Source organism: Euleptes europaea, chromosome 18, assembly GCF_029931775.1.
Source record: "Euleptes europaea isolate rEulEur1 chromosome 18, rEulEur1.hap1, whole genome shotgun sequence".
In the NCBI taxonomy this organism is placed as follows: Eukaryota; Metazoa; Chordata; class Lepidosauria; order Squamata; family Sphaerodactylidae; genus Euleptes; species Euleptes europaea.
The window spans coordinates 21872370-21899981 of NC_079329.1; the positions used below are offsets into that span (position 1 = coordinate 21872370).

At 46.2% G+C, this 27612-nt stretch overlaps 2 protein-coding genes across 2 annotated transcripts in view; both read left to right on the top strand.

Annotated features, from left to right (window-relative positions):
- Positions 1-27612, top strand: part of LASP1 (LIM and SH3 protein 1) — a 279531-nt gene that overhangs the window by 69705 nt on the left and 182214 nt on the right. The window lies entirely within an intron of this gene.
- Positions 1138-21686, top strand: PRRG2 (proline rich and Gla domain 2). The gene is made up of 6 exons (XM_056863257.1): positions 1138-1234; positions 6949-7112; positions 13734-13779; positions 15651-15777; positions 20255-20392; positions 21656-21686. The coding sequence occupies exons 1-6, from the start codon at positions 1138-1140 to the stop codon at positions 21684-21686; spliced, it is 603 nt and encodes a 200-aa protein (XP_056719235.1).

Consider the following 27612-nt stretch of genomic DNA (forward strand, 5'->3'; position numbering starts at 1 on the left):
TAAATATCTTCAATTTTACTAAATTTCTGCAGCTACTGCAGAGGGATTCAAATGCTGTTGATTTCACATCGAATACATTCTGGGCCTCTTCTAGGGTTGCCAGGTCCCTCTTCGCCACCGGTGAGAGGTTTTTGGGTGGAGCCTGAAAAGGGCGGGGTTTGGGGAGGGAAGGGACTTCAACGCCAGAGAGTCCAATGGCCAAAGTGGCCATTTTCTCCAGGAGAACTGATCTCTATCGGCTGAAGATCAGTTGTAATAGCAGGAGATCTCCAGCTAGTACCTGAAGGTTGGCAACCCTAGCCTCTTCCCAGATCTACTGTCAAGGGAAGTCTCAATTGGATGGTTGACTCTGGATACAAACACTTGTACTAGGTAGGGTTGCCAGGTTCCTCTTCGCCACCAGCAGGAGGTTTTTGGGGTGGAGCCTAAGGAGGGTGGGGTTTGGAGAGGGGAGGGACTTCAGTGCCATAGAGTCTAATTGCCAAAGCAGCCATTTTCTCCAGGGGAACTGATCTCTATTGGCTGGAGATCAATTGTAAGAGCAGGAGATCTCCTGCCACTACCTGGAGGTTGGCAACCCTAGTACTAGGTGTTAAGTTCGGTCAAATTCATCTTTAAAAGTGAAAGCAGGCAGTGTGCTTTACGGGAAGGGGAAGGGCCTTCCTGGAGTGTGTCTAAGTACACCCTTGAATTCTTCCCTTTGTCAACTACATAGGTTGGCAACCCTAGTACTAGGTGTTAAGTTCGGACAAATTCATCTTTAAAAGTGAAAGCTGGCAGTGTGTCTAAGTACACCCTTGAATTCTGCCCTTTGTCAACTACATAGGTTGGCAACCCTAGTACTAGGTGTTAAGTTCAGACAAATTCATCTTTAAAAGTGAAAGCTGGCAGTGTGCTTTACGGGAAGGGGAAGGGCCTTCCTGGAGCGTGTCTAAGTACACCCTTGAATTCTGCCCTTTGTCAACTACATAGGTTGGCAACCCTAGTACTAGGTGTTAAGTTTGGTCAATTTCATCTTTAAAAGTGAAAGCAGGCAGTGAGCTTTACGGGAAGGGGAAGGGCCTTCCTGGAGTGTGTCTAAGTACACCCTTGAATTCTGCCCTTTGTCAACTATATTTTCTACTTTCAGGGCCTGCTATGTGGTACCGTCCAAGGCTTCTCTTGTGGTTCCAAGCCGTAGCCCTCAGTCTCGCCGGTTCCCTCCGGAGGCAGTCTGTGGACCAGCAGGATCAAGGTAACTTTAGGAAGTGTCGCAAATAAGGGGTAGTTGTCGAAATCCAGAATCTTAAGCTATGGAGGACCCCGCTTTCAGTGGCCAGGGCCGTCCCAAGGGGTTTTGGTGCCCTAGACACATAACTTCGCCCACACCCTTGCCCCATTGGGAAGCCACCTCCACTCAGAATACCTTCACTGGAGCCAGGGCTGTGGCTTGCCATGGCGCTACTGAACCCAGTGGTGGGGGGAGGCTCTGAGTTAGGGTTGCCAATTCCAGGCTTTGAAATTCCTGGAGATTTGGGGGTGGAGTCTGGGGAGGACGAGATTTGGGGAGGGACCTCTGTATAATGCCGTAGAGTCCACCCTCTGCAGCTGCCATTGTCTCCAGGGGAACTGATCTTTATAGTCTGGAGATGCTTTGTAATTCAGGGAGATCTGCAGGCCCCACCTGGAGGTTGGCAACCCTACTCTGAGCGCTGTGGTGCAGCTGCACACTGGGTTGCCACTTGTGCAGTGCCACGCTTTCCGAACCTGGCAAGCCGGGGGGAGGCCCTTCCTGCCACCTGGGTGCCTTGTCATGATGTCTAGGGCTGCCAAGTCCCTCTTTGTTACCGGCGGGAGGTTTTTGGGGTGGAGCCTGAGGAAGATGGGGTTTGGGGAGGGGAGGGACTTCAATGCCATAGCGTCCAATACAAAAGTGGCCATTTTCTGCATGATGTGAAGTACCTTTTGGGCGACTTATAGTAACCTGATTTATACTTACCCTGTGTGGGATATGAAAATGATTGTGTATGGGTGAAAACGCATGGTCACTTTATCCTCCTTTAATCCCTGTTTTAGCCAGGATCGAATGCACATTAGGTGAAATGCATGCGTTCGATCCAGGCTGAATCCTGGTTGAAACAGGGATTAAAGGAGGATAAAGCGACCATGCGTTTTCACCCTATGACTATACACTCTTTAGAAGCAATTCTCTGAAGGACTGAAGAAGGATTCTACATTATTGTGAATTTGAAACGGCCGTATCCTATTGAAGATTGTGGCTTCTCATTCATCTTGAATATTGAACTTGAACTCATTACTTACTTGGTACTCTGCTGAGACCTTTGAAAGACTTTTTGCCCTTTGATTGTATATTTTGTACATACTGTGTGTTGGTTATAGTGTGGTTACTTGTGTTTGTACATTGTATGTATATAGGTATCTCAGTAGCTTATATAAATTGCACCTTGTTTGTAAATGTTCTTCGCTCCTATACTATTTTCCTAACCTTTGGTATTAGTATAGAGGTGCCTGTTTCTCCCCCAGTACCTGGAAGTTGGCAACCCTAATGATGCCCCCCCGGCTGATACTGATCTTGCAATGTTGCAGGAGAGCTGCATGGCATCTAGGGTTGCCAGCCTCCAGGTGGTGGCTGGAGATCTCCCGCTATTACAACTAATCTCCAGTCAATAGAGATCAATTCACCTGGGGAAAATAGCCACTTTGGTAAATGGACTGTGTGGCATTGAAGTCCCTCCCCTCTCCAAACCCTGCCCTTCTCAGGCTCCACCCCCAAAATCTCCAGGGATTTTCCAACCCGGATCTGGCAACCCTAATGGCATCCCTCTAGCTCTGGGAGAAATCGCCACCTTAGGCAATCTATTGCCTAGGTCTGCCCAGTGGACGGTCCAGCTCTGCTAATGCTAAAATCTCCTTGGCTGGTCTGGTCAGGTAGGGGATTGATGTGAGATGCTTGTTGGTTATCCGGTTAACCCGCTTTCTTTTTCCTTTCCGAGTTGTCTGGGATGGACACACGAAGCTGTTTTTTACTGAGTCAGGCTTCTGGTTTATCAAGGTCACTCCTGTCTATTCTGACTCACGGTGGCTCTCCATGATCTCAGAAGAGCCTGACATTTTCCACCCAGGCTGTTTGCGCCTGGGTGCGATGCTGTTGGGAAGCAGGTTTTCCCCCCCTGCTTCCCCTCATCACCATCACACTTTGTGAACCTCATAGGTTTTCCCTGGCTTTTCTGTGATCTTTTCCAAACCTACTATGCTGTGACGTTTTGGGAAAGATCGTTCAAAGCCTGGGTATTTGCCGTGTGGATGTAAAAGTCTGGATTTTTCCAGTCCTGTCCACATGGCAGCCATTTCCCCTGCCCCAGCACATACTGTCCAACTCCTTCCCATGCCACCAGGGGGGCTTTTTTGAAGCCCTGTTAATTAGAGTTGCCAACCTCCAGGTGGCACCTGGAGATCTCCCACTATTACAATTGATCTCCAGGCAACCAAGATCAGTTCCCCTAAAGAAAATGGCTGCTTTGGTGGGTGGACTCTATGGCATTATACCTAGGATTACAAGGTCCTGCCTCTCTTCCAGCGAGAGGTTTTGGGAGCAAGGATCGCACGTGCGCAGCCGCGAGCAACACAATCCCATCACTTCCGGTTTATTTCTGGAAGCACCACAGCACAGCGGGATGATTTACTACTCAAACTCCCATTTGCCCACCATTCCAAGCCACCTGGCAACCCTAATTATACCCCACTGAAGTCCCTCCCATCCCGAAACCCCATCCTCCTCAGGCAACTGATATGATATAAAGTTTATTGTCTGCGTCTGAAGGCCATCGCAATCCACCATACAAAACATTAAAATGACATTAAAATAAAATAACATTGAAATAACTTTAAAACTGTCGGACCCTCAAGAAGCTAGTATTTAAATGTAGTAGAAAAGGGCAAGAGTCCAGTAGCACCTTAAAGACTAACAAAAATATTTTCTGGTAGGGTATGAGCTTTCATGAGCCACAGCTCACTTCTTCAGATTACACCTGGTATCTGAAGAAGTGAGCTGTGGCTCACGAAAGCTCATACCCTACCAGGAAATATTTTTGTTAGTCTAAGGTGCTACTGGACTCTTGCCCTTTTCTACTACTGCAGACAGACTAACACGGCTACCCACTGTGAAGTATTTAAATGTGTTAAGTTCCCTGATTAAAAACAGCTTTCACTCGGATTTTCTTGGCTGCTAAAGCAAAGAGTGACACTGTAGGAAATATCAGGATTGGTGTCTGATAGGAGAAAAGGGCAGGTTCTCTGGATCTGGAAAAAGATTTAGGCTCTTTAGAAACGCTCTGAGAAATTTAAGTCTGGGCTCTGTGTAAAGAGGACAGAATAAGGGGTAATGAATCAGGTCCTCTGGAGCGGCTCCACAAATACATAGGCCCATGGTGTTCGGGAGTAACGTCCAGCTATCCAAGCTGTTGGCATGGTTTGAAACCGGAGGGCGGTAAAAGCTATTCTGAGGTTATGGAAGGGGATACTGCCCAGGTATGAAGCTCTGACATGATCCCTCTCAGGTAATTGACATATTGATATAATGATATAACAATATATATCACTATGTTAATTACCATTAACAAAATATTTTAAAAGCCCCCTAGTGGCACAGGGAGAGAAATAATGGCCACCGAGGGGACTGGGTCAGGGGAAATGTGGGGAAGACTCAACCTCTGGGAGCCCCTTTGGCTCGGCTAGGCATTACCTGGCTCCTCATTTGTTGCCTCCCAGCCGCTAGAGAGAAGAAGATACAGTGGCAAAATACAGATGCCTCTGGCTGTATAGATTTAGAGAATCACAGATTGGAATGATGTACTCCATCCCTTAACCCTGACACATCCAAATGCATCAGATACATCACAATCAGCTTCCACAGGAAAGCATCACTGTGTAGAAATACCCCTGACTACCTCCTACTTGGTACCTTTAACTGGGAGATGCCAGGAATTGAACTTGGAATGTTCTACCACTGAGCCACAATCTTTCCCCAGAGATGCAAAGTTCTGCTTCTTCAGTATTTCTGCCTAAAATCTTTGGGGTTTCTGTGAGGGGAGCGGAGGGAGACTGTTGCAGTGCCATCCTAAGCAGAGTTACTCCCTCCTAAGCCCTGGACTTGGAAGAAAGCATACTCCGGCCCAAAGCATCCCATTCTTTATGAAGTCCAGCTATAAATAGTATGACGTCCCACCTGCTTACAATAGATTGGGGTACCCATGTTCTTCGTTGGATCAGCATGCGCTCCAGTTAGGGTTGCCAGCTTGGGGTGGGTTAATACCTGGAGATTTTGGGCATGGAGCCTGAGGAGGGCGGGGTTTGGAGAGAGAGGGACTTCAGTGCCATAGAGTCCAATTGCCAAAGCAGCCATTTTCTCCAGGGTACTGATCTGTATCAGCTGGAGATCTACGGCTGCCAACCTCCAGGCACTAGCTGGAGAACTCCTGCCATTACAACTGATCTCCAGCTGATAGAGATCAGTTCACCTGGAGAAAATATCCGCTTGGGCAATTGCACTCGATGACATTGAAGTCCCTCCCCTCCCCAAACTCCGCCCTCCTCAGGCTCCACCCCAGTAATCTCCAGGTATTTCCTAACCAGGAGCTGGCGACCCTATGGAGATCAGTTGTAATAGCAGATCTCCAGCTAGCACCAGGAGGTTGGCAACCTTATTTATGCAGGAAGTCCTGCTCAAAACCAAGCAGGGGTTTCTCCGGCTGCCTCTCCCACTAACTGCAACCAGCTGCTCAAACTATCCTTCTTAGCCCCTTTCGTGGCTTGCTCATCGCAAATAGTAGCCAATTAAGACACCCGACACTTGCTGATCTGCATTCCACATGTCATAATTAATGAGCTTAATGGCAGGGGAGAGGGGAGGCATTATATTGCCCAGGAACAAAATACTGAGCTTCTGAGTGCGCAGGAATACTGCCTCGAAGGCAAGACCTTGCCCTGTAAATCAGCAAAGACCATATATTTGTGGTGCTGCCATTTTTTGAAAGATATAACGAACAAGCAGTTAGAGGCAGAGAAAGGAACGGGACCTGACAGCTTCAGCTCTCTGTCCTATCTGAACCAACCAGATGCCTTTGCTTTATCCTCATTAGGCCAGGCAGCCAGTCCCGGGGTCAGGGGTCAGCATGGTGGGTCATCTTTTGAGGCCCTGGCCCAGTGGAGGGTAGGGCTGCCAGCTCCAGATTGGGAAATAACTGGAGATTTTTGGGGTGGAGCCTGAGGAGGGTGAGGTTTGGGAAGGGGAGGGACTTCAATGCCATAGAGTCCAACGGCCAAAGTGGCCATTTTCCCCAGGGGAACTGATCTTTGTCGCCCGGAGATCAATTGTAATAGGGGGAGAACTCCAGCCGTCACCTGGAGGTTAGAACAATACAAGGCAGCACGAAGGCTCAATACTAAACAAAAATATATTATAAACATAAAACAGCATATAAACAATACAGGTGACAGTGGAGTACAGGTGAAAGAACAAATATACAAAATACCATCTGATCATATATGCCGAAATGTCCAGGAAACAGCGTGAAAGCGCTCAAGAGTCCTTATGTAGTTCACAACAGATAAGGTAGGCGTGTCTACCGTCGTATACCAGAGCAGAATCCAACGGAGGTTGGCAGCCCTATTTACAGAGCCTCCAAAATCTGTGCAAGGTTGAGGTCTTCCTCTCGTTCTTGGGGGGTCAATTCCACAGCCTGGGTGCAGCTACTGAGAAAGCCCAAAGCAGTACTCTCCAACCTGAGCGGAGGAACAACTTGCATTTCCCTTGTCTGATATTCGCAGCTGACAATCACCTCTGCATCGTAACCCCCTTTGGTCTCCACTTGTCTTTTTTGGAGGTTTGACCCTAAAATACATTTGTGCGCTCTAAAGCCCTTGATAATATCTGATGGTTTCTTTTCTCAGTGTTCCTGGATGGGTCTGCTGCGCACAAATTCCTGAGCCGTAAACTCCTTTATAACCACTGGGATTTAGAATTGATTACCCCAGATAACCTGGAACGTGAATGCATAGAGGAAGTCTGCAACTACGAGGAGGCCCGTGAGGTCTTTGAGAACGACTTCAAAACAGCTGAGTATGGGGATTGCTGTGGGCCTTGGGCTGGGAGTGTGGTGGGAGCTATTGTCATGATTCTTCAACTGGGGGGCCTGGTTAGGGTGGCCCCCGGCTGGGGCATGGGGGGCAAGGTTGCTAGATCCAGGCTGGGAAATTCCTGGAGATTTGGGGATGGAGCCTGGGGAGGACAGGGACCTCAGTGGGGTACAGTGCCAGAGAGTCCACCCTCCAAAGCATCTGTTTTCTCCAGGGGAACTGATCTCTGTCGTCTGGAGGTGAGCTGTAATTCTGGGGGATCCCTAGGTCCCACCTGGAGGCTGGCAACCATAGTCCTGGTAGTTCCTGGTGCTCTTTTAGGTCATTTCCAAACACAGTTATTCTAGCCTTTCCAGATTCAACAGTAACAAACGGCACATTTAAATTAATCTCCTTCTGCATTCCTGTGCAGCTGTCCAGTGTCTGCAGAGTTAGAGGGGAATCTTTAGTCTCGGGTTATAACGTATTTGTGGTTGAATCTTGCAATGGCATGGGAGTATATGAAAACATTACAATGCTTCCGATATTCAGAATACCTTTCAAACAACTTCCCCTAAGGCATGAACATAAAAAAATTGCCATGCTGAATCAGACCAACGGTCCATTTGATCCAACTTTCTGGGTTGGATCCTGTGGTGGATTTCTATGGCAGAAGAAGGGATGATTTTCACTGATTCCCTCCTTCTCATGCTGTTTCTGGAGAGGGGGGTCTGTTGTCTCCCAAGAGCAGCATTTCAGGGGGCATTTGGGGTTGCGATGGAAGAGGAGGCGACAAGGAAAGTTCATTCCACAGACTGTGCATTCCTTCCATCTGCAGCAGTGTTCTGTGGGGTCCAACTAGGGCTGTGCATATTGAGAAACCCGAACCAACCCCCCCCCCCGAAAAAAAGCAATTTCAGTAAATTTTGGGTTTGGGTTTACCGAATGGCAAAGCCTGGGGAGAAAGCAAAAGCCGAATTTAAAATCCCCCCCAAAACCAGGTAATTATTCGGCTTTTCCAGGTTCGGCTTTCCCCAGGCTTTGCAAAGCTCCTGGGGGACATTTTTTGAGGTAGAGCCCCCATATTTGCAGCGTAGCTACAAGGTACTCTCCTTGCCTGAACCCCCTAGTTTGGTGAAGATTGGATCCGGAGTTATGAGGTCTGGAAGGGGTCACCCCCATCCTCCTCCATAGAGAATGAATAGTGAAGTGGCCGTGGTCAGAATCTCTATTGTGAATTTCGCTATGTATCTCTATGGAGGAGCACTGCCAACTTTCCCACCATTGCTTTCAATAGTGGGAAAGTTTGATGGACTTCTCCATAGAGATACATAGGGCGAAAACGCACGGTCGCTTTATCCTCCTTTAATCCCTGTTTCAGCCTGGTTCGAACGCATGCGTTTTGCCTAATGTGAGTTTGATCCTTGCTTAAACAGGGATTAAAGGAGGATAAAGCGACCGTGCGTTTTTGCCCATAGAGATCCAAATCAAGACCCCAGCTAGGATTGCCAACCTCCAGGTACTAGATGGAGATCTCCTGGTATTACAACTGATCTCCAGTTGATAAGAGATCAGTTACCCTGGAGAAAATTGGCAAACCCCGCCCTCCTCAGGCTCCACCCCCAAAGCCTCCCACAGGTAGTGAAGAGGGACCTGGCAACCCTAACCCCAGCACACTTGGGAATTGAGGTCTCATATGATCACCATCTTCAAGTACTTGAAGGGCTGTCATATAGAGGATGGTGCAGAGTTGTTTTCTGTTGCCCCAGAAGGTCGGACCAGAACCAACGGGTTGAAATTAAATCAAAAGAGTTTCCATCTAGACATTAGGAAGAATTTCCTAACAGTTAGAGCGGTTCCTCAGTGGAACAGGCTTCCTCGAGAGGTGGTAAGTGCTTTTTCCCTGGAGGTTTTTAAGCAGAGGCTAGATGGCCATTTGTCAGCAATGCTGATTCTATGACCTTAGACAGATGATGAGAGGGAGGGCACCTTGGCCATCTTCTGGGCATGGAGTAGGTGTCGCTGTGTGTGTGTGGGGGGGAGGTAGTTGTAAATTTCCTGCATTGTGTAGGGGGTTGGACTAGATGACCCTGGTGGTCTCTTCCAACTCTATGATTCTTTGTGGAACTCACAGCTGAAGTCGGATTGAAAGTCTGAGCGGAGAACTCAAACATAACCTGTAGGAAAGAAAATTACTGTGTCATTAGGCCTGCAGTGCATGCTGGATACATTACCACGCACCTGTTTGGTAAGCCTGTGGATGTGTGGAAGCCTGTTGGGTTGAGAGGAGGCAAAATTCCAAGCTTATCTGAGAAGGCGCATAACGCCGTCATTTCAAAGCTGTTGCCTAAGTAGAATTCTCCATGCCAGGACAAGTCTGGGAACTTGAGAGCAGGTAGATTCCTAGCATAGTCGAAGAGCCACGTGCCAGGCCTCCGGCGCCTTAGCGCAGAACTGTGTCTGGACGCCTCTGGCTCGGGGAGGCGGGGAGCGAAACCAGCAGCACCCTGAGATGGCCTAGTGAGAGGGCCTAGTGGCTAAAGCAAGGTCAGGGCATGTTTGCGCCCCAGTTTTCTGGAAAAGGAGATGTTGAACTGGAGGGGTTGCATGCGAGGACCCAGTTCGCACAACCCGTTTTTAAAATTTCAAATCGGGCAGTTTATGCCTTCATATGCTTAAATGCAGAGCGGTAAGTTTAAAAATACTGGAAACCTGGAGAGGGGGCAGTCTGTGGTTAAAAACCAAGGAAACCACAAATATACGTAACCTCTGAATATCGTAGGCAAGCGGTTAGCTATCACATTTTCCCACAGTTCTCAGAGAGTGGTTATGGCCTTCTTATGTAAGCTCCTTTATAACATGCACCATTTTATGGGGGGGGGGGTGTCTATGGCTCCATTCAGGCAGCCCTACTGTGGTGAGACAGCACACGGGGGGCGGGTAAGTATGTTCATTTGAATATTTGCCTGTAGCCTCCACATATCCAAGGGTACGTGCAAAGACCTCTCCAGACATTCTGGACCCCAACTTTCCCCTAAGGAGAGCCCTATGGTTTACAGCTCCATGGAAAAGCCCCACCCCCCCGTACAGATCCTACATTGTACATGATCATGCTGTGTGCACACATATAGAGATGGAATAAGCATGTGTATGTTCATACCCCCAAATGTTACCCGCATGTAAAAGTCAGTTCAGCGCAGAAGGTACATATGAGTTACATGTACCTGTTGTTGTGTTAACTACCCTGTGTCTGGTGTCTGAACATCTGTGTATGAAGTCCACTGCAATCTTAAGCAGAGTTGCGCCCTTCTAAGCCCCCCTTTTTAAAAATAAATTTTATTATTTTTAAACATAAAACAACAAAAATACCACAAACATACATATAACCCCTACATACCGAAATTCCACACTTCCAAAGTGTGCCTACACCTATCGTATCAATTGTTAACCTCTTGATTATTAATAAAGAAATCCACTTAACTGATACTATATTTAGGAACCGCTAATACTATATTATTACTGATTGTTACTTCTTTTAATTTCTGTTTTTCTACTTAATATTGTTCGTCTTAATACTGATATAAAAACATTCTATCTAAAAATAACATTTTATATTCAAAACTGTTCATTAATATATTAAAATATCTACTCTAGCATTACAGAAAGATACTGTTGAAGCCCTTCTAAGCTCCTTGAAGTCAATGGACTCAGAGGGGTGTAATGCTGCTTTGGACTGTACTTGGGGTCTGCCCAACCATGGCAGTGTAGAGCAGTGTCTTATCAGGATATGTTACTGAGCACTCATATATAGGGTTGCCAGCTCCGGATTGTGAAATACCTGGAGATTTTTTTTGGGGGGTGCATCCTGAGGAGGGCGGGGTTCGAGGAGGGGAGGGACTTCAGTGGGGTATAATGCCATAGAGCCCAACTTCCAAAGCGGCCAGTTTCTCCAGGGGAACTGATCTCTGTCGCCTGGTAATCCCAGGATATCTCCATCCACCACCTGGAGGTTGGCAGCCCTACTTATATATCATATCCTCCATAGCTATTTCCTCCTCATCCCTGCTGTGATACCAGGTGGGGCAACCACCTAGGAATTTCCTTTCGTCAGCATGCCTAATTAGGTGAACTGAATATGTATGCTGAACGCAGATTGTATTTCCATGTTGCATAATGTCTGAACAGGGCAGGCACTCGACAAAAGATGAGCGAGTCGTATCGTATAATTTATTTACGGCCATGGACCATCAAATAAAAGATGTTACATAATATATAGTAAAATCACAAATATTCAAGATAAGACACAAGTTCAAATATTTAAAACCATGTGTGTGTGTGTAAAGTGCCATCAAGTCGCAGCCGATTTATGGCAACCCCTTATGGGTTTTCAAGGCAAGAGATGAACAGAGGTGGTTTGCTGGTGCCTTCCTCTGCACAGCAACCCTGGTATTCCTTGGTGGTCTCCCATCCAAATACTAACCAGGGCTGACCCTGCTTAGCTTCTGAGATCTGACGAGATCAGGCTAGCCTGGGCCATCCAGGTCAGGGCATTTAAAACCATAGACATTACTAAAATAATCAATACAGAAAAATTGATAGGGTTAATACAAAATAATAATCTGTAAGATTCAAACCAATATTCATCCCATACTTCCATAGCTATTGTTTAGATTTGGTCCTGCTCTGTCTTATTTTTATTGCTAACCAGGTAAATCTAGCAATTCTTACCCTACATAACACTGTTGCATTAAAGATTCACACACACAAAGTTGCCTTATACCTAGCAGTATATCAAGATCAATTTTGTCTGACTGGCAATAGCTTTCCAGGGTTTCAGGCAGAGATTTTTCCCACACTACCTTATATTTTTAACTGGAGATACCAAGGATTGAACCTGGAACCTTCGGCATCCAAGGCAGGTGCTCTAACACGGAGCCACAGTGGCACAACCTCTGCTGTCATTAGCAAGAGATGCAAGATGAATCGGATGCATGTGACTAAGTAGGTTCTTTTTGTGTGTGTGTGTCCAGTGAATAAACTACTTTAGGAGGCATTTGCTTCTGCAGAAGGTTTCTTTCCCGTGGGCTGTTGCCCTCTCGTGTCCATAGCTTCAACTGCAAGTGAGGAAAACAAGTCAGGATTCCTAAGGAAGCGGCCATGCCTAGTCACATGGGATGAGGGATTCCTCGGTTCAGTGGAAGGGGACTGGTTTGCGAGCTTGCTTGCCGTAAAGCTGCGGGTAGAAACAGCTTTCTAGGAAACTGCAAGGGGTGGGGGAAGCCCACGGCGGGCCCAGTGAAAGGCGATGTTGATTTCCTGATGAAAGCACATCTGATCCATAAGCTATGGTATCTTTACAGCCCATGCTTACAGGGGGCTCAGTCCTGAAGTTGCCAAATCCTAGATTCTGCTTCTGAAATGAGTAGCAGGTGTCGAATCCCCTATATTACAGCTTCTTTACCTCTGGTATGTTTAGGCTGGCTGGAGGGAAGGGTGTTTCTGAACACCTGATACAGCGGTCAGAGACCTTTTATAATTAAAGCGCCAAGATTTAGAGCAAGCAGCAGTGTAAGAAAGCCTATTTGCATAACTGCAGTAACATTACTGACATGTTGATTAATAATCCATAAAGTTTCCCCAGCCCAAACACTGGTTGTTGCGGGTTTTGGATCGCACGTAACAAAGCAGGGAAATACACATGTTGCCTTGCTTCCACAACATGGTGACCGCGCATATCCAGAGGATGGCGCTATATACGATCTCTCTTTACATGTGGTTGATGATGAGGACTGAAAAGAGCTTTCCTTAGCTTGCACTGTTACATACACTTTTTTGGGAACAAGCCCCCTTGCACAATGGGGAAATTACTTCTGAGTAATTCTGTCTGTCGTGGGTTCTCCTGGGGGTTGTCAGGACCAGAAGCCATGATTCCTAGATTTTATTGTAGGATAATTAGGAGGGTTGCCAACCTCCAAGTGGTGGCTGGAGATCTCCTGGAATTACAAGTGATCTCCAGGCGATAGAGACCAGTTCCCCTGGTAGGGTTGCCAACCTACAGGTTGTAGCTGGAGAGCTCCTACTATTACAACTGATCTCCAGATGATAGAAATCAGTTCACCTGGAGAAAATGGCCGCTTTGGCAATTGGACTCTATGACATTGAAGTCCCTCCCCTCCCCAAACTCTGCCCTCCCCAGGCTCCACCCCCTAAATCTCCAGGTACTTCCCAACAAGGAGCGGGCAACAATAATAATTAGATTTACTAAGTTAGAATGGGATGGGGTTCTGAGAACAAGACTCTGTTCCTCTTGTCTAGGGCTGCCATCTTTTAAACTACCCCCATTAGCTGTCCCTTTGAACGCCATGGGAGCAGCAGCCGTGGTTAACCACGATTGGAAATGTGACTCCTTCTCAGGCTGCATATCACATCCCTGTTGAAGGCATAGGAGCAGACCAGGCTGGGCTTTTGGCAACCCCAGTGCAGTGGGGACAAACATTCAATGGATGCCCCTAGAGCTGAAGACCTAAATATCAAAATGGAGCTGGAGCTGTTCCTTCCCATCTTGCCATATTAACATTACTCTCTCTCTCTCTTTCTCTCTCTCACCTTTTCTTCTGCAGAAAGAATTCTGGGAGACTTACCAACACAATGGAAGAGGAGGAGCAAGTGAGTGTCAGAGTACAAAATGATCGCTGAGTTTCACATCTATTTTCCTAATACCCCCCTTGTACACCGATTATTTTATTCTGCATGTGGGGGAATGAAGGTTGGAGGGGGAAACCAAAGGAATCAGATCCACTTTTAGTAGTTTCTTTTAAAATCTTCTACAGAAGTACAAGAAGCCCACTTAACTATCCCCATTTTTTACCAGCGAATTCTCCGCACGTTGCAATACGATTGTTTTCTCTTCCAGAGAATACAGGAGTTAGAGAACGAAAGGAGTGCTGATCATTTGTGTATATTCCTTTAAATATGTCCAAACTTAATATTACCTTATATGAAATCTGAGATGAACACTAGCTGGGATACCTTTTTTTTTTTTTAAAGGTAGCCCTATTTCATTTTCACTAGCCATTCCTTGATCAAAATTAGTGCCTTTTCTGCCAACCAATTTCAGCCCGCAGTTCTTGCCCTTTGGCAAAGAGTCCTGTTTGTTATTAAACAATTTGTCAAGCCGGGAGCAAATAACCCGTTGTTATCTCCCCCTTCAGTTTTTATAATACAGGTTGAGTATCCCTTATCGGGACTGCCTGAGACCAGAAGTGGTCCATATTTCGGATCTTTCTGTATGTTGGAATATTTTGCAATTTTAACATATACCTAATGAGATCTCTTGGGGATAGAACACTTTATACACATAGCTTGAATGTAATTTTAAACACCATTTTAAATAAGTTTGTGTACATTGAACCATCGGAAAGCAAAGGTGTAACTATCTCACCAGAATACCTGTACCAGTTGTTAAACAAGAGCAACAACAAACAAACAAACAATGGCCGGCTTTCATTCTCCACCTATGATACAATGGACACTGCATGCCAGCCTGAAGGGTCTGGTTTTTGGATCAGTCCGGATATGGGTTGTCTGGACAAGGGATACTCTACCTCTAATTAAGAAGGCAGACATGCTGGGGTTTCGCTTGAGCCATGGCCCATCAGTGTTTAGATCCAGAACCTAATTTCAGTACCAACTTTTGGCTCTGGATCACAGGAAGTAATAATGCAGGTGAGGGGGCTTTTAAGCTTGCACAGAGTGTATCCCCTTCATCCCTGGAGGACCGCAGCTGGCCTCTGTACATTTGAAATATGAGGAAGGGGATCCACATAGCAGGCTTGTGCCCCTTCTTGCAACCCCAGACTTGCCTTCAGGTCCATATTTGTTTCATTTCAAGAGTTGGCTACCCTAATCTCTTCTGTTGGGTCCCTCTGAATCATGGAAGCAATATCCCCTGTAAGGCATACACCCCACTGGTCTATCAAGTTCAGTATCATCTACTCTGACTGCAGTGGTTCTCCAGGGTCTTAGGGGGAAGAAGAAGAGTTGGTTTTTATATGCCAACTTTCTCTACCACTTAAGGAAGAATCAAACTGGCTTGCAATCACCTTCCCTTCCCCTCCCCACAACAGACACCCTGTGAGGTAGGTGGGGCTGAGAGAGCTCTAAGAGAACTGTGACTAGCCCAAGGTCACCCAGCTGGCTTCGTGTGTAGGAGTGGGGAAACCAACCCAGTTCCCCAGATTAGCGTCCGTCACTCATGTGAAGGAGCGGGGAATCAAACCCGGTTCTCCAGATCAGAGTCCACCGCTCCAAACCACCACTCTAAACCACTACACCACACTGGCTCTTTTACATCACCTATTACCTTGATCCTTTCAACTGGAGATGCTGTGGACCGAACCTGGAACCTTCTGCACGCAAAGCAGATGTTCTGCCACTGGACTACATCTCTTCCAGGGCACCTAAGTAGAAGTTCCTGTTGGGACATTTTGCAGAGGCGGGCAGATGCTACTGTTTTCTCTCTCTCAATCTCTCCGCAGGACAGCCGGGCGTGGATGTGGCTGGCTTGGTGGCAGGCCTCATAGCAGCAGTGGTAGCCACAGTCATGTTTGTGATTGTGGCTATGTATTGTCTCAAATACCGAGTTAAGCAGAGGACCCTATCCAGGTATGGATGAAGATCTACCAGAAGCTACTCTCTTGAACAGTGGTCCCCAACGTGGTGGCCGTGGGTGCCAAGGCGCCTGCCAATGCCTTTTCTGGCACCCGCCAGGTGCTTTTAGGAAGTGGGTGGGGCCAGGTAATGCTTTTGCTGAGTAAGGCTTCTGATGGACTATTGGAGATTTGATCGGCTGTCCAGATTTTTTTAAAATGTTGCTTTGGCAACAGCTGCCCCCACAGCACAAGGATCTGCACTGTGTTACTGAAGTTAAGCCGCGGGGATCGTTTTGTGGCTGGCTCCGCCTCCTATGGCAGCCATTTTGTGGCAGCCATATTTGCGCTGCGCTTATCATGTCATGTCAGAATTCCCAATGTGCCCACAGGCTCAAAAAGGTTGGGGACCTCTGGTCTGGAATGTGTTTAAGAAAGAGGGGGAAGGTGAAACTGTGCTTCAGGCAGCTTTATAAGTGTGTTGTGGAGGAGAATTGGTCAAGATTCAGCACAAAACAATCCATCAAAAACAGGTTGGATCCAGCTCATTGTTACCTGCCTACTCTCTGAGCAGCTAACCGAATAACAACATAAATTGTGCTGTTAAATTGATATTCACTGATCTTTTGGTTGTAATAAATGTTGATTGATTGAGAATGATAACAGCGCTACATTGGTTTTAGCAGTGGACTCCGTCCAGTCATCTTCTTCCCTTCTCTCATTCATCCAAGAGGCAATGGGTTCTACTCTTTAGATTAGGTCAGTTATGTTTTAGCTGATGCACCTCTCCGTTTCTTCTTTCTCTTTCGTATTTTAAGGAAGTACCTTGTCCCCTTGTAGCTTTTTCATCCAAAATGCAAAACGCTATTAAATTCAAGGGATTTCTTATACAAAATCATCCAGAGGCTAAATGAAGTCTCCACGCAATCTTCAACACTTAACACAAATCCACCAATATCTTTTTTATGGTGTGGTATGGTATCATGCTATCTTATCTATAAAACAATAATTCCTTTCTATCATAAAATAGTTTCATAGAATCATAGAGTTGGAAGGGGCCACACAGGCCATCTAGTCCAACCTCCTGCTCAATGCAGGATCAGCCTAGAGAGCATCCCTGACAAGTGCTTGTCCAGCCTCTGCTTAAAGACTGCCAGTGAGGGGGAGCTCACCACCTCCCTAGGCAGCCAATTCTACTGCTGACGAATTCTTACTATAAGAAAAAAATTTCCCTTAATTCCTTTGCAAAATTTCATTCACCCCGAAACATCTTAATTTGTCTCCTATCTAATCTTGTTATGTCAAAGATCATATATTGATATAATGTGAGACTATAATGCTTACTCCATCTTACAGCGTATAATGCTGTTTATTTATTTAGTTATTCATTTATAGCCTGCCTTTCTCGTTGAGACTCAATGCAGGTTACAAAGTATAGAGAAGAGTTCAGTCGGATAGCACAAGATATCCAGTAACAGTACGATAGGACTAGGATTACAGAAATTAGGAAACAATTCAAACAGAAAACTCTCTGGCATAATGTACCATAAACAGTGCTGAGAGTAGATTAGAATGGTACAAGTCATTGCAGCAAAAACAAGATGATAAACAGCTTTCGTTTTAGCAAAAAAATAATGGGAACAGTCCTCTAATCTCAATCTAAAGGAGCAGTAACTTGGTAAAATTATGATTGTGTCCATAGGTGAAGTTGGATTGTGTCCAGCAACGGTGTGTAGTTGGGGCAGGGGGGTTATTTCCAGATCAGAGGTGGCAGACTGTGTGGCTGGAAAATGCTACCTCTCAATCTTCTCAGGAAATAGTTTGTGAAACGAATAATATGAAAACTCCAACTGAGGCTTGGTTCAGATGCCGTGCCAAGCCGTGGTTTGTTTGCACGATGGGGAGTTTGTAAAACGAGGATTCGTTTTGCAGAAGAGCATTCAGATCCCGGTTTGCCTCGAATGCTGGTTTCGTGGTCCTCGCTGTTTCCTTTGTGAAGACCTGGCTGGTATCCCAGCCTGCATTGCGGAGAGAGCGGTGCGAGGGAACAAATTAGGGAGTCTGCATTTGTACACGAAAGACCATCTATTTAAGACGGTGGTTAATAAACCAGCTTCAAACTATGGTTTCAGACCCTCGTCTGACATACCCTAATTAGCTATAGTTAGTGGAGCAGCCCATGTTTGGACAATTACTCTAACCACAGTTTAATTAAACGCTGATGTTTGAACCAAGCCTGTATCTACTTAACAGGTTCAGAAACTGTTTCCTCCCTGTGTGTACCAGCTGTTGCCAAGTACTACTAACCACATACTTCGTAAATATACCGTCCTATAATGATGAGTCTGTTAGAATATTACATTTCTTGCTTTGGCTGTATGAGTGTTGTGAATACAGATATCCTGTACCCTGGAGGAAAAAAATTATTTCTTTTGTTTGTATCCTGCCCTATCTCGTTTGTCCCAACTAACAACTGTGTGGGATAGGTTAACCCGAATGATAAGTGTTTTTCCACATGGAAACAGGCTCTGTGGTTTCCCTGTTGCTGCTGATATAGCACATTGGCAATGGGGCTTCCATGTGGCAGGTTTCCCTGCACTTCCTAAGCCCCAGTTCCTGGTGGCAGCCATTCCCCCTGCCACCAGGAAGCGCTTGAAAACTGGCAACTGGCACATTGCAGCGATAATAACGTTATTGGTCAGGTTCTTCACGTTCCCAGCTTTCATTTTTAAAAAAGCAGGTCTCTCGCCAGTAAGCTGCCAAGATTTCTAAGATGTGCCTTTCCCCTTATATCTTTGCAATGAAAGGGGCTAGAAACTTAGTTTTGAAAAACGAAAGGTGGGAATACAGAGAACCTGACGGGTCAGATTGTTGTAACAATATGACAGCGGTCAATCTTTTGAAAGCCCTCCAGTGCTGGTGTGATGACTGCTATGGTAGACTGGGCAAGGGAAATAGCACTGATGTAGATGGATCTGGCCAGATCCAGATTTTCCATCCACACGGGGCTACCCCCATTTTGCTTTGACCTTTCTTTATAAATAAATATATATATATATATATATATTATTGTTTTTATAAGGAGACACAGAAAATAAGAAGGGAAATAGGGGAAAGGGAACAAAAGAAATCAAATCTGTTTCTACTTCCGAGCATTGCACAGTCTAAACTATCATCAAATCAAAATAACATAAATTGTCTTAAGCATATAGTCATTGTTATAAACACTCGCTAAACAATTAATAAAGTAATTCTCTAAACTTTTTATTTTTAGTAAATATTCATTTCATGGCCCATGAGTAATGGATCTTATAAAGGTTGCCATTTTATCATAAATTCATCAATTGAGTTCGTTTTTAGAAAGTGAGTTAGTCTAGCTATTCATGCAAGATCAAAAAGTTTACTACTCCATTCTGTAGTGGCTGGTACTGTGTTAGATGTCTGAAAACATCACAGCTAATCAGATTTGGGGAAAATGGTGAAAAATGATGAGGTGCACAGAAGCACCGTGAGGCTCTGGGGAAGCATGAAATAAACTCCGGTTCCCCATAGCCTCCAATCTATGCTTAAGTTACCATAATGGCTGCCGGTCTTCTTCCTTAGTTGAGTCTCAGGGAAAAGGGCTTCCCAGGTCAAGGTGCACAAATAATGAGCAGTGAAGTCATGGCTTGAAGGTCTCTGGCACTGAGGAGTGTTGTCTCAAAAAAATCTGGCTCCCCTGCGCTGAAATCATTAGCTGTTCCTACTATATATGATTCCTATGTGTCAAAGGTTGTTTATGCATGGGAGTTTTATCTGAGGTTCGCTGCTCGCTGGACCCACACTTTCCTGTTGGGAATCTCTGCACCAGCAGTCTCCAAGCTCAAATCAAGTCCCTGCCCCTTTAAACGCTGCTTTGTAATTGGCTTGCTTTGTAGAGCTTACTGTGAGAGAAAATCCCCCCAAAAAACCCAATTGCTGCATTAAAAAGCAGTTTAAGAACAAACAAAAAAACAAAAAAAAGGAGCAATCTGAAAGGGGGAGGGGAGAAATCCTCGGTTTTTAAAAGCCTTTCTTCTGCTCAGAAAGAGCTCCGAGAAAGCATGGAGCACGAATCCCCACCTCTTTTCACGCTGCTTTGTAATTGCTGTGAGAGAAACCAAGCTTGCGTTTCCCACGCTTTGCCTTATGCATGGGGATTTCACCCAGGCTGAGCTCAGGGGAGAGGGAAGAATTGGGTTAACAGAGAAACGGGAAGTCTTGGGATTTATGAGGGCTGGCAGCGAGGTCATCTCTAATGGATGGAAAACTCATGCATAACTCCAAGGAACAACTAAGACAGGGGGCAAACGTGAGTGAAAGTACCCATGCATAAATAACCTAAATGTGCTTTCCAAGCAATAGGTCAGCACCCATTCAGAAGCCGACATTTCCAAAGTCCTTTAGCAGGACTTGCAAGCTACTAAAGTCTGGTGGGAGTAAGTTTCTTGATCCTTCTCCGTTTTCCCCAGCAGGACTCGGGAGAACCTCTACCCTGAGGTACCCCTAGCCTGTTTTAGTGAGGAGCCAGAGACTGCACCCAGACTTCCATCTTACGAGCAAGCAATGGCATCTGCAGGTGTGCACGACGCACCTCCCCCACCTTACAACAGGTATGATGACCGTCGGGGTCCTAGCCCTGAGATTTCTTGTTCCAGAAGCACCCAGAGATCCCTTGTCAGATAGTGATTAGCAGGTGGGATCGAGGGATCAGATAGCAGAGGAATAAAACAAGGAGGAACAGAGGGAAGGTGGAGCAGAGAAGGAACCAGAAGAGCAAAAGATCCCTCATCTCTCCATCTGCTGTTTTACCTCAGCATAGCCATCCTCCCAGGATGGATATGAGAATACAGGTGGGGTAATTCCAGGTATCCCACCCAGAGGTCTGCGGAAGAATAGAAGGCAAACGTCATCTGTTCAGTGTTATTCATATGTTCAGGGATTTCCATGGCCATATGAGGCGCTTCCCTCTGTTGCCTCACCCTGCTCCCTGTCCCACCAGGAAAGAGGTGACTGGGCCAGAACCCTCTGTGTCATAGAACCTGTAAAGCAATCTCCCGTTTTCTGGCTGGAGAGACACTGGAGGACTGGAGCAGTGGATCTTTGGTTAGCTTTAGCCCTGCTTCACCCGCTGCAGAGAAACAGGTGTTGTAGTTAGAGTGTATGTGTGCGTATGCACATCAGGGGATGAAGAGGTTGAAGAAGAAGAGGAGGAGGACGACGACAACAAGGTGTTGGTTTTTATACCTCGCTTTTTCTCTACCTTTAGGGAGTCCCAAGGAGAGAAGGCAACCTGATAGAGTAGATTGTCAGATCTCGAAAGCTAAGCAGGGTCAGCCCTGGTTAGTATTTGGATGGGTGACCACCAAGGAATACCAGGGTTGCTATGCAGAAGAAGGCACTGGCAAACCACCTCTGTTAGTCTCTTGCCTTGAAAACCCCATAAGGCACTTTACACACACACAAGGAGTCTCAAAGTGGCTTACAATCACCTTCCCTTCCCCAGAACAGGCATCTTGTGAGGTATGTGAGGCTGAGAGAGTTCAGAGAGAATTGTGACTAGCCCAAGGTCGCCCAAGGTGTAGGAGTGGGGAAACAAACCCGATTCATCAGATTAGTGTCTGCCATTCATGTGGAAGAGTGGGGAATCAAACCCTGTTCTCCAGATTAGGGTCCATCGCTCTTAACCACTACATCATGCTGGCTCTCATGGTAGCATGCTTAGTGTGTGTGGGGGGGGAGGGAGGGGACGACACTGGAAGTCAATCCTGCACGAAAACTTTTAACCTTGTTTAATCCTTTGCTTCTCATCTCCATCCAATGACTTCAGTTTGAGGCTTCTTTCTCATGGATGCTATTTTTCTTTCTTTCTCCAGGAGTAGCACCAACACAGCCCCACCAACTTGAGTTGTCCAAAGCAGGATCAACAGTCCTGGAAGAGATACAGCACCCCCCCCCCAATTATTTGCACAGAAGACATTACATTTGCATATGGAACACAGCTGGGGGGGCATGTGACATTGATGTGAGTGACTGCGCATGTATGTTGGGAATGTATGGAAATTATGAAGAAAATTATCTGATAAGAGTTCTCACAATGGGGAAACACTGTGTGTGCCTGAGGGAAGAGATCGTGTGCAAGAGAGAAAATGATGTCCGACAAAGCGCCGCACATGCAATATTAAGCAAGATATTAGAGATAAGAAGATCTGAGATTGCAAAGGTGATTGATACATTTAATAGACGTGAACCCTGCAAGAAAACGAATCATCAGATTTACAGCTACAAAATCTGAAATGTGTATGGATTTCGAACCAAAAACATCCTTTCCTGCTGCTTTCCTTGTGAATAAGGTTGTTTACATCTGAGTTTTCTATAATGTCTTGAGTGTGCAAGAATTGGACCATGTGTGGGTGGGAAGTGTACAGGATAGACAACCTTGTTCATGGCTAATAAAATAACGGTCCAGGATTTCAGGGTTTGAACCAGGAATCTCATGACCTGCGACTGGGATCTAATCAAGTGAACTATTACGGACTATCCGACGATCTGTGCTCCAGGAATCTTCAGGCACAGAAGGAACTGGGACATGTAACTTTACTGCCATCCGCAAGGCCTGAAAAAGAAGAGGTCAGCAACCAGGCCCCCTTTTTCGTCATGCATGGTTCCAGTTCCAGCGGCGAGTACCCTCCTTCCAGCTACAAATTGCTAGGTGTGAGGCCAGAGGAAGAAGAGACGGCAGCCAGGCATTCCTTTATCACGCCTGGACCAAGACCATCGCTAAAATTGACATTGGAATTGATATCCAAAAGTGGTTTACAGCAATTAAATTGTTGGAACACTTAATTTCTGGTAAGCATTTGGGGGGCCTGAAAAGTGGAGTGAAAATACAGTACAGTAATAAATGTCGGCTCCTGGAGTTGGCAGACAATATGAAGCCGCCTGGATTGTTCGGGCTGAGTATAAATACGGGTAGTTTGACATTGGGCTCCTTCCTGCCTGTTCGACTCAGTACAGTCTACTGCCTGTGTCACTCTAGCTACAAACAAATGATCTCTGGTTCTGCAGCAGATATGTCATATAGATCCACATGGCATGGAGTGAACATGGAACGGCGCGTGTGTTAAAGTTCTACCTCTCCTGCCTTAGTACTCACCTGATGTGAAGAATTTCTCTTTGGCTCTGAGCACAGTAGAGTCTTTAATTGGGACTCCATTCTAAGTGGAGCGGCTTCCCACACAACCCCTGAACTCATTCCCTTGAAGGAGCAGAGTCGTGTGCAGCAGCTGCTGAGGTTGACGGGTCATTAGCACTCGCTGAGCACTGCGATGCAGTACAGGCGAGCGTGGTCTGGATGGCCCCTGCCAGGGGGGAGGTTGCGGCAGAGCCGCATCCCGTGGGCCATGGAGTGGAGGCCCTTGACGGACACCTCCACACTCCTGGCCCCTTGTTATCGCTGCACATGTTCTGCAGGTGGAAATCCAACAGGGTGGACACTGGCTCCGGGCATTTCCCCCGCCCCACCCCCCACTCTGCTCAGGCCGCTGTCCAAGCCTGTCTTCAGAAGTCGACAGTCGCCTTCAGGCTGCTGCTCCATCTGTGGTTCCACCCGATTTGGGTTCCCACTGCCCCAGGAGTGGATCAGACATTTTCCCTGCAGCTCCTTGGAGGTGGTCCCTGGATCCCTCAGCCGCTTCCCCCATTAGCTGTTCAATAAAGTGTTGTTTTCCACCACAACTGTGTCTCTGTCTGTGTGAGGGTTGCCCGCGGAGCTGCTGGTGTCTATCCTGTAAGTAACAGCCCAATCTCAGTTTGCTTGGACTGTGGAGTCCAATTCTCTGGGCTCCCAAACAGGGTCCCCTATAGCCACTAATAAACATCATCCATGAAGTTAGGGTTGCCAATCTCCAGCTGGTAGCTGAAGAACTCCTGCTATTACAACTGATCTCCAGCCATTAGAGATCAGTTGTCCTGGAGAAAATGGCCGCTTTGGCAATTGGGCTCTATGGCATTGAAGTCTTTCCCCTCTCCAAATCCCACCCTCCTCAGGCTCCGCCCCCAAAATATCCAGGTATTTCCCAACCCGGAGCTGGCAACCCTACTTGAAGGGCATGCTGGGTCTGGAGAGTGGCCATTAAACAATGAGCAGGGTTATTGACATCAGGGCTGCAGTGGAGAGTAACTGGCCAGCTCAAGATGCATTTGCGGCAACACATCAAATGGGAGGGGCTTTGGAAACTACAATTAGATCTCTGTAATGTTACCTAACCCTGACTACTGTGGATCGTTTGCCTGGGGGTTGAGCGGTTGGCGAGGCCTGTGAGAAATGAGTTGTTGCCCGTTTTTTCAAAGGATGGCTGTCTTGCTGCTGTTGCATAATGCAAGGTTGGTCAGTTTCGGGGGGTTGGCCCTACGGAGGTTATATGCATATTCAATTTCCGCTTTGGGGGCGGCTGGGAAGTACCTTAACTGTTTTATGGTGTCCTTGGGATCCCCCTATTTAACAAGAGATGTAAAAGCGTCTAGTTTCTAGATTAATCTAGTGATTGCATTTCTTGGGCTACATGTGTGACAAATTTCAGGGTCCCAGCCAGGGTGTCCAATACCAGCCTGGGAAATTCCTGGGAGGAGTTTCACCTAGAATCTATGGTATACCATAGAGATTCTCCTCTGAAATGGCCGTTTTCTCCAGGGAAACCATAGCCTGGAGATCAGTTGTGATTCTAGAACTACTGGTCCAACCTAAAAGTTGGCAATCCAAGTCCCAGCCTACCAGGAAGTAACCTAGCAATGAAAAATGTAAAAACTGAGCAAGTGAGGTTGCTGTGTCTTTATTTACATAATTTAGTAAATTTAGAATTACACAACTTTAAGGTTGACAATGAGGAAACTGAAACTGTTGAAGACTTTCTATTCCTTGGCTCCATCATCAACCAAAGGAGACTGCAGCCAAGAAATCAGAAGGAGATTGAGACTGGGAAGGGCAGCCATGAAGGAGCTAGAAAAGATTCTGAAGTGTAAGGATGTGTCACTGGCCACCAAGATTAGGTTAATTCATGCCATTGTATTCCCTTTTACTATGTATGGGTGTAAAAGCTGGACAATGAAGAAAGCTGACAGGAAGAAAGTAGACTCCTTTGAAATGTGGTGTTGGAGGAGAGTGTTAACGGATTCTGTGGACTGCCAAAAAAACAAACCAGTTGGTACTAGATCAAATCAAGCCTGAACTGACCCTAGAAGTTAAAATGACTAAACTGAGGCTATCGTATTTTGCTCACATTATGAGAAGGCAAGAGTCACTAGAAAAGACAGTCATGCTAGGAAAAGTGGAGGGCAGCAGGAAAAGAGGAAGACCCAACAAGAGATGGGCTGACTCAATAAAGGAAGCCACAGCCCTCAGTTTGCAAGACCTGAGCAAGGCTGTCAAAGATAGGAAATTTTGGAGGACATTGATTCATAGGGTCGCCATGAGTCGGAAGCGACTTGACGGCACTTAACACACACACACACACACACACACAGTAAATATAGAGGTATGTTCCTGGCTGCCACTGGAAATCCTGTTTCTCTCCGCTCAAGGATTGGGAAAAAGACTGGCCTATTGCCAAATGTATGTCCCTTGCTTCCACTAGAAACCTGTCTTCCTCCGTCTTAGGTTGGGGTGTATGTTTGTGCACACATGTGCATGAAAGGATGGTAGCTCCACTAAAAGTTCATCTGTAGTTTCTTCCATGCCGGAGTGCTGGTTGCTGTTGAAGCAAATTTCATATTCCATATTTTGTAGTAGTCAGGGTGCAATGAACTACCCATGTTTCAAATCTCATCTTCCCATCTGCTATGGAAATAACCTCAAATATTTTGATAGCCCTGTCAATATGTGAGTTAGCAAGATCAAAGTGTTCTTACATTACTAGATGAAGCTTGTATTCTCAAAGTGTGGAAACACAATTGGAAATCCCCCGTCTCTGGAGATGAATTCAAATATGGGGAAAGGAATTAAACGCCCTTCCTAGCATTTCATCTAAGATTCGGCTTGTTTTCGTGCTAGAATTTAGCCATCCATTATGAGGTAAACTTCACATCCTGAGTTTTGATGATTGTTAAAACCTTAATTTTTTAGGCTGAGCAGTCAATTGGTTGAGGGCAAATAAGGGGATGGAGCACCTTTCCTGTGAGGAAAGACTGAAGAGTCTGGGGCTTTTCAGTCTAAAAAAAAAGAGCATGTTCTCCCTCTTCCATAATACTGGGACTTCTGGGGACCCTATGAAGCTGATGTACAGTAGGTTCAGGATAGACAAAAGGACATATGTCTTTACCCAATGAGATAGTTCACGGTGAGCAGCCGTGTTAGTCTGCCAATAGCAGTAGAAAAGAGCAAGAGCCCAGTAGCACCTTAAAGACTAACAACATTTCTGGCAGGGTAAGCTCATACCCTGCCGGAAATTTTGTTAGCCATTAAGGTGCTACTGGACTCCTGCTCTTTTCTACCGAGTGTAGATGGCAAGACAAGGGAGGTAAGAGAAGGGAGGGGCTGTGGCTCAGTGGTACAGCATCTGCTTGGCATGCAGATGGTCCCAGGTTCAATCCCCGGCATCTCCAGTTAAAGGGACTAGGCAGGTAGGTGATATGAAAGACCTCTGCCTGAGACCCTGGAGAGCCGCTGCTGGTCTGAGTAGACAATACTGACTTTGATGGACCAAGGGTCTGATTCAGTATAAGGCAGCTTCATGTGTGCAAACGGATGGAGGAGACGTCTATCAACAGCTACTAGCCATGGTGAGCTAATGGAATCTCCCTCCACAGAGAAAGCAAATGTTTCAATACCAGAAGGGGGAAGCACCATCAGCGGAAGGCCTCGGCCTCTATGCCCTGTTTGCCGGACCTCCAGGGAAACTGCTTGGCTAGTGTGAAACAGATTCTGGACTAGATGGACCACTGGTTTCATCCACCAGGGCTCTTACAGTCTTTGGGTTATGGTTGTCCCAAATACGAAGTTTCTGGGAGGCCTGAATCATTGTACAAACATGTTATCAGTAACCAGGATATCTTGAGCTAGTTTGTACCAAATATTAGTTTTCCAGCATGTTCAGCAATATTTACTAAGAGAAACATAATTTGTATTCAATGTTTCCCACCCAACCCTGCCAATTCATTGGCTACTCCATGCAGGGGGACAGGGAGACAAGGGATGTGAGGGGATTCATTTATCAACGTGTCATATTTACATTCTGCTCTATACCCTGGACTCAGAACAGCTTACAACAGTTATTTTTGCCACTGCAATATGTTTGTACCCCAGGGGCTCTCAATTTAAGAAATTAAATAGTTTGGGGGATTAAAAAAAAGGCGAACTGAAGAAAAATTACATTTTAGAGACCTGTGGTTGCTAGGTCCTCCTTGGCTGCCAGCTGGGGATGGGTAGAGTTGTCGGATCCAGGTTGGGGAACTCCTGGAGATTTGGGGATGGAGCCTGGGGAGGGCAGGGACCCCAGTGGAGCATAATGCCATAGAGTCCACCCTCCGAAGCATCAATTTTCTCCAGGGGAACTGATCTCTGTAGTCTGGGGATGAGGTGTAATTCTGGGGGATCTCCAGGTTCCACCTGGAGGCTGGCATCCCTATAGAGGCCAGAAACATAACTTACAGTAAAAGCGACCCCCCCCAATACATCCCAGCAAACATACATGCCACTGATAGTTATAAATAGCCATGTTGGTCCATGCAAAATCAAAAATCAAGAATAAAATCCCTGTAAAAATCCTTAAAAAAATCTGAATAAAAGGCATTACACAGATTTTGTTCTTGTTCACGCCATAAATAACCACCCAACAGC